This window comes from Myzus persicae, unplaced genomic scaffold, assembly GCF_001856785.1.
Source record: "Myzus persicae strain clone G006 unplaced genomic scaffold, MPER_G0061.0, whole genome shotgun sequence".
In the NCBI taxonomy this organism is placed as follows: Eukaryota; Metazoa; Arthropoda; class Insecta; order Hemiptera; family Aphididae; genus Myzus; species Myzus persicae.
The window spans coordinates 554,712-565,913 of record NW_019104300.1 but is presented as its reverse complement, the minus strand read 5'-3'; the positions used below and the strand labels follow the sequence as shown (position 1 = coordinate 565,913).

The following is an 11,202-nucleotide window of genomic DNA, read 5'->3' as shown; positions in this document are numbered from 1 at the left end:
CGTTTGTAGAATCTCTTTGGGAAAATGTTAATAAAATATAATAACGGGTTTAACAGGATGCGCCGTGCGCCCACATTCTCAAAATGAATTTGTTCTTTGATACAATTGACCTTAGATTTTATAAATAATAATACTATAATAACTATAACATAAACTGTATTTTGTAAAATCCAATATATAGTTATTCGGTTATACTATTATATTGTTTCTGATAACGTCCTACTTTAACTAATTAGAGAATATAGTTAAAATAGGAAGTTGATTATAATATAATGTAATTCATTATAGATAATATTTCAATGTAATTTTATTATTATTTAAATTTTTAAATTTCAAAACTAATTATTGTTCCACTTTTACAATGGACGTTCTTCAGTTATAAAATTATTTAACACATTCACGCGGCGTCGAGGATAGGCCAACTATTATTGTTCGTAGCTAATATTAGATATCATCAATGTCTTTATTGACCAGGTGTCTTCAATCTATGACCCGGCTTGTCATTATTTGTGGCCCTCTACCACATTTTAAATATAACATGTAACTTTTCTATTTTTATAAAATTAGAATGAGTATAAGCTATTATTTAAGCTTTACAGTCCACGTTATGCATATGTCTCGCATTTCTTGTTTTCAAGTTTTCGTTAAATTTTGTGAATAGTGTGTACAACTTTTTCATGGACTTTTTTCCTGAAAACTGTTTTGCACTGTTTTGTTCGAACGAGGCGGTTAATTGATGAAATCTGAGGACACGAAATAATAGTTTCTTGTTTCGTTGTGTTATTGCATATAGTTTCGTGTTGTTTCGCGTTTCATGAGTTTTTTACCCACTTATCAGCTAGTTCTTGATATACTATTAGGCAAAAAGTATCGATACGTTATTACGTTCGTATTTTAATCTGATGAGTGATGACTGTAGATTTGAACAGTAACCTGTTGGATCACTCAGATTGTATGTCTTTATACCGCCCGCGCTAGTTAGAAAAATACATTTACGGTCCACTGAATAGAAAAAGGTCATTCTTTTTTTTAATAACAATATTTCATAACCTCCCCCAGAAAATTTGTTCCGATTACGGCGTTGTCACAACGAATTTTATAGTCATGTTTTTATCCACACTGAATTTTATATATTTTTAAATCAGGGTGAGCTATTTTTTATATATACAACCAATCATCGTTGATCACGGTTTATAAAACATACGCGTATTATAGATTACTTGACATTATTTGTGGTATGACCATACATTGATCAATAATAGAGTATAGGCTGTAGTTTTTATGGATTTTACGGATTTATCCACCTTGCTAGAAAAATTATCGCCCACGGTCTTAGAAGATCCTTTATACCTCCTGAGACAATGTTGTAGTCCATGATAATAAGTTAACGCCTCAGCGGTTTTATAAATATTCTTGACCATTTGACACTACATGACTTATCTAGTTATCCATGGACTCGACGTCGTCAAGAGTTCATTTTCGTTTTGTATTATTTTAAGTTGTTTTAAATTCGTTAACTGTAGATACGCAATTAAGCAATAAAAACAAATGCTGAAAGATAGGTACCAACAACCCACGTACACAAATTGTATGGTATACAAAATCCAATGTGTCCTGTGAAGAAGTGACCGCGGTCGGCGTCATTTGATAACCTTAATAGTTTCTAAATAATAACCCATTCAAAGGATGGGTCTAACATTTTTATTTTTTTTTAGTTGTATCACTTATTTTTATATACTCGTATAAGGAAAATAAATTCAACTCTTTTCAAACAAATTGTCATCTATTTGTCAATGGACAATATAATTACTGGACAGTGAGCTTAGATGAGGCATGACTGACATTGAGGTAAAATGTAGGAAAACAAAATGTTTAAGGTATTCTAAGTATATTATTCCGTATAATAATAAAATTAAAGTAAAAATGATTGCAATTCGGGGGGCTTTGGGACCCTCATGTTATATCCGTAGCCCCACTCAGTTTTTTTTTTATCACATATTTTAGTTTAAAAATGTAAAATATATATCATCAGGGTTTGTGCTGCTAAACAATTTTAACCTCCCTAAAAAAAATGTTCCAGAGTTGCGCCTATAAACGCAATAAAATAGTTTTTTTTATCAACAATTAAGACATAAAGGTGAACAATTTTGAAGATACATCAGCAGCTGTGCGGTATGTTCAGTTTTGTTCAAAAAAAAGTTGAAACCCCCATATAGTTAACCAAAAAAATAAAAAAGTTTGACCAACCCTTTAAAGGTGCAGTTTTTTCATAACTTAAGGTATACCTACCTACTAAGATAGTAGTAGGTACTAGGTACTATCACACGAGTATACGACTCTAAGCGGTCACTTCTTCACGGGACACATAGTAACGGGCCTGGAATAGTTCATGTATTTGCGTGTTTTTACTTTTTTTTGAATAAACCAAAAATGATAATATCGATTCTCAATTAATGTATTAACTTCTCAACAATTCTATAGATACACCTGATCTTTTATCTCAAGTTCTATTTAAATTACTCTTTCACCAATGGTCATAAATCATAATATACATACCTACTCCATTTTACATTCCCACTCATTCCACTTCCTTTAGCCTCAAGCCCTCAACCAACCCATGCACAGAATGTTTAGGTAGGTATGCTAATCTAGTTTGATCTTCGCCTTTAAATTGCTTATAGTTTATTAGTTTATTTATCTCGTTATTTTCGGTTACCTATACTATAAGTACTTATATTGTCACATAGTTTATATTGCATAATATTGTTTATTATCATAATATCATGTTATATTATTGATATTTATTGATTATTGGTTGGCGTTATTCGTAAAATAAATCATTTCACCATTTCCGACGGGGGACTTGTGTGAAGTGGATGTCCATCAATGGAACTTCGTGACATGTGGAAGTGGTAGTTAGTCTTACTCTATGGGGTTAGTCACTTCTTATGGTACATCACGAAACTATCATGTTCGGTTTAGGCGGCTTCTAGGGTCACTAGGAATAGTAAGACCTACCATTGGTTATAAATAAATATATAATTATACTAGTATTTATAATCAATGGACCTACTCGTCAGTGTTGAGTGTCTCTGACTGTCTCATGAATCTGAGTGAAAAAGGTGGTTTTAGAAATACAATTTATATTATTATAATAAATTATTATTATTGTTGTTGCACAGTGTACACAGTACACACATTATGCTATAATATGAGAATTTCGAAATGACAAAATAAATTTCACACAGATGGACACTGGGCGGCACTCATGAATTAAATACTACATTAATATTTTATTATAACAAACTGTGCGTATGAATATGCTTGACGTACAAATTTGTTACGTCAGCCTCAGGACTCAAGAGACACTTTCTATGATAGATCAAACATAGCGCCCTTGAGACGCGTTGAAATATTGGTAATACACCGAAATACGTCTTTGCGTGTCGTATACCTATCGCAATATCGACAAATATAATTTTTACCTGATGGTGTGTTCGCGTTACAGGGAACATGATGATCTGATAAAGTACTCTGAGCATGTAAGTGCCACGGACCGAATTTTGGAGATATACACGCGCACATAGCTTCTGGTCCAATATTGGTAACCGCATCGAAAATGATGCCTACCGTCGATTCTCATTAAGTCACCTGCTAAAAAATATATTTCCGTTTACCCCCAAAGAAATCTTAAAGTCTGTTGTGCTCAAGCCGCCTGGGTAGAGAAAAATGAAAAACCTGTTTTGCCGACGAAGTAATGCAGTGTCGAATGTAGCAAAATACATATTACACGTAAGAAGAAAGAATGTATGCAAACATTTGCAAAAAATATACGCTGTGTCTAGACAACTTTTTCGAAAACTTGACATTGTAATAATTTAGGTTAACACGAACAAATATGTGTATTTGTGTTTATTAAAATAACTTTAATATTCTGGCAAACTATGTTGACCATGACGGAAGGCCACAATCATCTTGACGAGGAGTAAAAACATTGAAATCAAATACTGCATGTCTGAATGCCATAAGTGCAAGGGTTAATAAAGTGCTAACTTTATAATAAAGTTAACTGTTATAACATAATGACTGGTTAAGCACTCAAATTTCATAGGGATTACTGATTAGGAACACATTCAACAGACATAATTTTATAATTATTGTTGAGATAATGTGCATTGTGCATAATAGGTGAAAATTTATCATACATTTTTTGCAAAAATATTAAAAATATTTTTTTATAAGCATTGAAGAAAATAAGAAATTTATAAACGTTATAAAAATGTTATAATTAGGTCTTTTGTTGTGAAAAGCTTAAACTTTGTTTATTGAACTCTAAAGACATAACTCCAAGATCACCACTATATCGATTTTTGGAAACCTGTAAAAAATATTTTTTTTATACACATTATAATATATAGTATAAATTGTAACTATAATAGCATTATATTTATACCTGCAAATATTTTTTAATTTGTAAAGATTCCATAATTTTATTTTGTATTATGAGTATATTATCAGCTTCTTGAGTGGCTTTAGCAGTACCAAAAATAGAATTGATGGACAACTGTTCGACATCCTTTTCTTTCCTAGGATGCATTACTAATGTCACATGACAGTTTGAATATGTAGCAAACCTCCTAAATTCTGCTATGATTGAATCTTGTTGCCAAAATCGTTCTGAACCCATATCATACTTGGCACCAATGCCCATCATAAACTGTACATTATCAATGATCACATGTCCAATATCATATACATAAACAGCATTTACTACAGCCTAATAATAACAAAGTGTAAGTATACTATACATTGTAATAAACTAGGATATTTTTAAACAAATTTATAATGTTGCAGTTTTGAAAAATATCTATATAAGAAAAAAAATTAAATAAATCATTAATTAACTTAAATATTTTTATTTTTATTGTACAAATGTACTTATTTAATCTGAATAATTACACTTGAATATTTTATCAAAAAGTTGTATATTTATTTGGTATAATATTCAATGCTTAAATCATTAAACAAAAAAATAAACTTTGATTTTCATAAATTAATTATTATTAAATTAAACTTACGTCCATCACCATATTTAGTGGTTGAGGGCCATGAAAAGTCAAAAAGTACAGAGGAAGCTTTTCAAACTGATCTGCTACTTTGTCAAATAAGTCTAAATTAAGATGCACTGGTTCCTTAGCAAATTGTTGAAGCATAATTTTTGCTAAACGTTGATTACGTATTTCAAAACTTCCCCATAATGTTGGCAACTATATATGTTACACAAAGAATAATATCAATAATATCATTTAAAATGTAATAGAAATATTTTGTAATTATGTATTTAGGTTAGTAATTTAATGATATAAAAGAGATACAACAAATTAATAATTATCATACACATTTTTTTTTCATTTTAAATAGGTACTTTGGATGATAAGTACTTCCAAGTTATATGACTGAGTATAGTTTTGATTACCTTCAAGTCATAGAAAAAATTATGTTAACATTTTAATAAATTAAATTTAAACTAAACTAATGCGAATAAATAAATTTATTTTAAGTCATAAACTTTAAATTTAAATTAAAACCCAGAGCAGACCATAGATAATGTTAAATTCAAAGTTGAAAATCTCAACAAAAAAAATATACAAGAAACTATCATTGGACTGCATTACTTCTGGATATACAAGTGTATATCTAAGAACTATCTAAAGATTTTATTATCATAATAAATTATATCATATCTTTAACAAACAAAAATATACTTTAAGAAAATGTTTAATTAAATAAAATATGTTTTAATATCTAATTTAAACAATTTGAATTACTTACACCTTGTTCAGCTAAATCTAATGAATATTCACTTATAAAAGTTGTTTTTCCTGATCCCGTTGGACCCGTTAATAAAGTAAGTTCTCCACGACGGTGACCTCCAATAATTTTATTTAATGCCGGAAATTTCGTCCATTTCATTCCAAGAGTCTAAACAAAGATCTTTAATTTTTAAACTGTTATTACTGTACATATTTTTTTTTTAATGCTTAACCTTATCATGATTTTGTAACTCTGCATACACTTCATTACGTATCGTTGAAAATTGAATAATACTAGGATGAACCATTTTATCAGCAGTTTTAAGTATTTTGTCAATATTTAAACCAAGTTTATATGCTAAATAAGGGGATGGTTGATCATCAGTAGGTCTTATAAAATAACATCTATTTTCTATTAATTTCTTAGAGAATGTTCTTGCTGAGTTCCATGCAATTTGATCATTTCCAAACCATAAGATTAATCTGTTGAAACACTCCAACGATGGCAGTAGTTCTTGGGGTAATTTCCTTACACCTAAAAAATTTTAAATTACTAAAACAAGTTAGTTTTAAGAATATTATTATTTAAAATTTACCTTACAGTAAACAAATAGAATTAAAATATACTTAAAAAAGTATAGGAAGATATCAAGTAGTTAGGTAGTTAAATACAATTGATGAAAGTATAACTTTAGTAATTACAAATTGATCCAAGAACACTTAATAATATACTTTGGATCAAATCATATGAATAGGTTTAACATTTTTATGAAAAATTTAAATTAACTGTTAACTATTTCTATAAAAATATACTAATTTATAATGTAATATACTATCAAATAAACAATTTTGAATTATTTAAAAACAAATATTACCATTTAAATAAATAATGATAAAACAACGCTAATCTTAGTTCATAAGTTTATTGTACTCGGTAAGACTTTTATTAACTAACTATTGACAAAATATAGAAGAAATATAAATACCATGAGGTAAGCAAATAATATGATGAGATGTTTGATGACCGGCTAATACTAATAAATGTTTAAAGTCATCAACAATAATTGCACTTTGACTATGATTTGAATTGAATGGAGGAACTTGAGCAATTCCCCAGCAACAATCATCTGGTACAGTATTTTGATTGAGGCAATCCAATTTAATTTCTTTATATCCAACAATTATTTTATTATCAAGCATCATAGTCAAATACAAGGAACTATTTTCTGAATTAACGTATAAACCTGGAATACGATCAAGGTCTTGTATTTTTAATTCCTGCAAAATAAATACTGTAATTATTATAATGCTTTAAACACAAGTAATAATAAAACAAACTACAAAATAGCTAATTAATTGTATTATTAATTATATGAATAAGCTTTAAAGCTTACATAACTAAATCTAAATCCTTAATGGAAATTAATAATTTAACTACTAAAATATTAATATAAATTAATATTATCTTAGATGTTGTTGAGTTGATACTAGAAAACAATATTTTTTTTTTTTAATTAGAGGTAACCCACAAAATAATTTATTCCTAATAAATGTAAACCTTTAATGCAATTACCATAAAAAATAAAAATTAGAAAATATATTGAAAAAGACAAAAAAACTGGGCATATTATGTATATATATTAATAGCCTTTATACAAAATTTAGGTCGATAATTAAAGTATCTTACAGCTAAACAAAATAAAATAAACAATATGTGTACAATATTAACGAGTTATATAAAAAGAAAATAAATAAATAAATAAAAAAGGTCAAATGACAAAGCCAGCCTCCTGAATAAAAGAAATAATAATAATAACAACTTGTTCATAATTTAAATTTAAAATAGAGGAGAGATTGAAGGGGACGCTTAAGGAATGAAGGGAAGAAACTAAATAAGTACGTTTTATAGAGAGTGTAGGACAATCGAAAAGGATATGCGATAAATCGCAGAGGAATTTGTCCAAGTGAAGCTTACAAAAAGGGGAATCATTTAAGTTTAACTAATAGGCATGGGAGGGTAAAAGATAATGCCCAATACGAAAGCGATTTAACTGTATGATATATGAACTGGATAGAGATACATTTTTGAACCAAATATCATTATTTATATATTATTTAACAAATAAAATAATATAGGTAATAATAATAATAATATAAATAACACTCATTAAAAATGGTGTTATTTTTTAAGTGTCAATTTGATCAAGGTCAATTGTATTTATTTTGACATTTTTATTTGCAACAATAAATATTGATCATATTATATTCATAAGTATGACAAGTATAATTTAAAAATGTAAGTAAGTTAAATTACTATCTATGTATAAATCATTATTGATTGATTAGTTTTGAGTTTCAACATTCTGTTTTCTCTGTAACACACTTCTATCAAAATAGGTCAAAGAATTATTTATAAATATAAGCTATAATTTATAAATCAACCGTCAATTGAATATTTAAAGGTAAATTTGAAATATGTATAAAAAAAAAAACAAATTAACAAACTGAAATTCCCTCTTTTACAGATATATCATGTTGTTAATTGAACCCACCTTAAAACCTTGTGAATCTCTTACAAAACTTAAACATATTTGAAATTTAAATATTGTCATTTCAAATGTTAATAACAAAAGTTTGAATTTGTGTTAAATACTAGGTATTAGGTGTAAAAATAGTGCAGAACTATTACCTCCATACTAAGAGATTTTAAAATACTCTTTTTACTGCTAGTTTTTAATGATTTAAAATACATTAAATTATCAGCCTTATTCTTAAAATCTTTACCAGCTTCAAAAATCTTTGGAGTAGGTATAATCATTTTTTCATTATTCTTATTTACATGTGACTTAAATATTGACCAATCACCACATCTCAAACAATGTGTACAAATAAACCAACCTAAAACATTTACATTTTATATTATTCAATTAGTTCAAGTATGTTAACAGTTAGTTGCTTAAGATTTGTCATAAAACTATTTACCAGTAATTTTATTAATGTATAAAGATGTGTTATTACAAAAACCGCATCTTATCAATAAGCAAGTAAATTGATTTTTGTAAGGTACTTTGAAACTGTCTAATAATTTTAAAACAAAAAATTCTCCTGATATTGTTCTATCATGGTTGGTTGAACTAATTTTAGATATTTGATTTTGAATACTAAAGAATAATTTCTGTTTAAATAATTTCCCTTGGGAAAAAATTTTTGAACAATTCCTTATTGAATGGTATATTTTCATAACTATAATTTTTTTTTTTTAGGTAAATAAACGAACACAATGTCAATTGAATGCTATGTAAATGCAAATTCAATATTTAAATTTATTTAGTAGGTACATAGAAATTACAACTAGGAACTAAAATAAAGATGAAAATTAAAATTTGAAATAACAACATTCATGATAAAAACATAGAATGTCTTATCACATCACATATTAACACGATCACGGTTCTAAGACCGTGAACACGATAACCTAAGACCGTGATATGAACCATCAGCGAGATAGTGAACGAACTGTATAACATATTTCATAACATACGTCATAGTGTCATACACTACACTTAATACCATGTTAATAACTGATATTTATTACTTAGGTTATTATTTAGGTTGCACAAAACATTAAATGAAATAATAGTGCGCTAATGAGTAAAGGTCCCTTAAAAAAGATTTTGTGGTCTATTAAATTTAATCAATTTTGTATGCAACACTGCAACAGTAGTAGCTGTAGACACCATGGTCCCGGTCCACGATTAAAGCACTGAAATACAGAATATATGAAATTATAAATATTTTATCCTTTTAATTTTAGAGATTTTTAATAATACCACCAATGAGTTACCATACCACAGAATAAATAATTTAAATATTTTGCGACCATACTACCATTAACCATGCCATTAACTTCCCATCAGCCATCGATATTAATAATTAATTATCCCACACATTGTGATAGTAATTGAGCATATTTTATATTTTAAATAGGTCAATATATCTTTATAGCACTAATGACCAGTGTTCGGAACGTTTCACTAAAATAATGAATTCGTTCTCTACTGTCCATTTTATTTTTAAAATTTGTTTTTATAATAGAAATTATAATAAGAAAATTGTATTATATAATATATATAATCAATATATTTTAAACATATATTGATTAAATTTAATTTTTTTTAATAAAAACGAGTGACGTTCGCGTATGGCGTATCGTTCACTAAATATGAAAGTGAACGTGTGAACTTGTGTTCATGAACAATGCTCTTTCCAATCACTGCTAATGAGTAATGAGTAATGGCGTATATACTTCAGTGGTTAAATGCTTAATGGTTTATACTTTAATATGTTATGTACTCATGCAGATTGCTGACTAGTGACCACTGTTCACTGATGAAGAAGAATTAAGTAGAGTTCACACAATCATACGATACATTCGACTACACTGTTCCGTTGTTACTTTAATTACTGTTGATTTTGAGGCCTTGACCTATATGGCTATATAAATTGGTATATTTTATGGGATGCTACTACTTAGAATTTAGATCATAATATACAATGACAGTATTGTATACATTGCACATGGTCCAAAGGGGTATACTACCAAAAAGTCCAAGATAAAATTAAAAATTGTCCTAGGAAAAAAAGTCCATGGTTAAAAAGTCCAGAACATAGTATAAAATTAGGTAAAAGAAAAAATATGATGGGATGCACAATCAAACTTCCAATTAGTATTGATACAAATCATAACTGAACGATCTACCTGACAAAATCAGAAATATGAAGATTGTAGGCACCAATGTCGGCAAAATATATCGGTTAAATATATTATTTTAAACATTTTTATACATACAATAATTTACATATTATATACTGGCATTTTAGTTAACTAAATAGTTAATACTTAATTAAACTGAGAAATTGCTATGATATTTTATGAATATGAATATGATGGTAATGATACTAAGTACCTTATTATAATCATTGAATTTTTTTTTTAAAATTTATTATTTTAAATATTGTTATACATAATATGATATATACCGGACTTTCTTAACTCGGAGTGGCTCAGACTTTTTAGGCTTAGGACTTACCTACTTCGGAATTTTTTACCACGATTCGTCCAAGGGATATTCATCATTCATATTTCATGCCACAATTTCACCGGGTTCAGTGTGATTAACCGGTAGGCCATTAATCGTTATCATAGTAGTGAATCCCAGACGAAAAGTTCGAAGACAAAAGTTCATTTTGAAAAAAGTTGGACTAATAGTCCTGATTCATTTTTTTATTGTTGAACAAAAAGTCCGATCACATTTTTATTGACAGACAAAAAGTCCGAAAATTTAAATTATAGTTCCATACACAAATTAAAAATAAAAATAGAAACATC

The 11,202-nt window shown here is 27.9% G+C and overlaps 1 protein-coding gene across 2 annotated transcripts; it reads right to left on the bottom strand.

The window, feature by feature from the left end:
• Positions 1-4,219: 4,219 nt before the first annotated feature.
• LOC111041010 (twinkle protein, mitochondrial) lies at positions 4,220-9,274 on the bottom strand. 2 transcript variants are annotated; one of them, XM_022325143.1, is made up of 8 exons: positions 8,796-9,274; positions 8,503-8,711; positions 6,800-7,091; positions 6,047-6,348; positions 5,833-5,982; positions 5,079-5,267; positions 4,454-4,777; positions 4,220-4,378 (listed from the first exon to the last, which is right to left on the bottom strand). In XM_022325143.1, the coding sequence occupies exons 1-8, from the start codon at positions 9,052-9,054 to the stop codon at positions 4,289-4,291; spliced, it is 1,815 nt and encodes a 604-aa protein (XP_022180835.1). In that variant the 5' UTR covers positions 9,055-9,274; the 3' UTR covers positions 4,220-4,288. The 2 variants fall into 2 exon arrangements, with proteins under 2 accessions (XP_022180835.1, XP_022180836.1); XM_022325144.1 differs by lacking the exon at positions 8,796-9,274 and having other exon boundaries at positions 8,598-8,703.
• Positions 9,275-11,202: the final 1,928 nt, after the last annotated feature.

Excerpts from the sequence above, each read along its gene's own strand:
- LOC111041010 (XM_022325143.1), bottom strand. The coding sequence starts at position 9,054 with ATGAAAATATACCATTCAATAAGGAATTGTTCAAAAATTTTTTCCCAA. Across the intron at positions 7,092-8,502 it reads TAAAATCTCTTAGTATGGAG|GAATTAAAAATACAAGACCT; the intron begins GTAATAGTTCTG and ends TTTATTTTGCAG. Across the intron at positions 5,983-6,046 it reads AGTTACAAAATCATGATAAG|ACTCTTGGAATGAAATGGAC; the intron begins GTTAAGCATTAA and ends ATCTTTGTTTAG.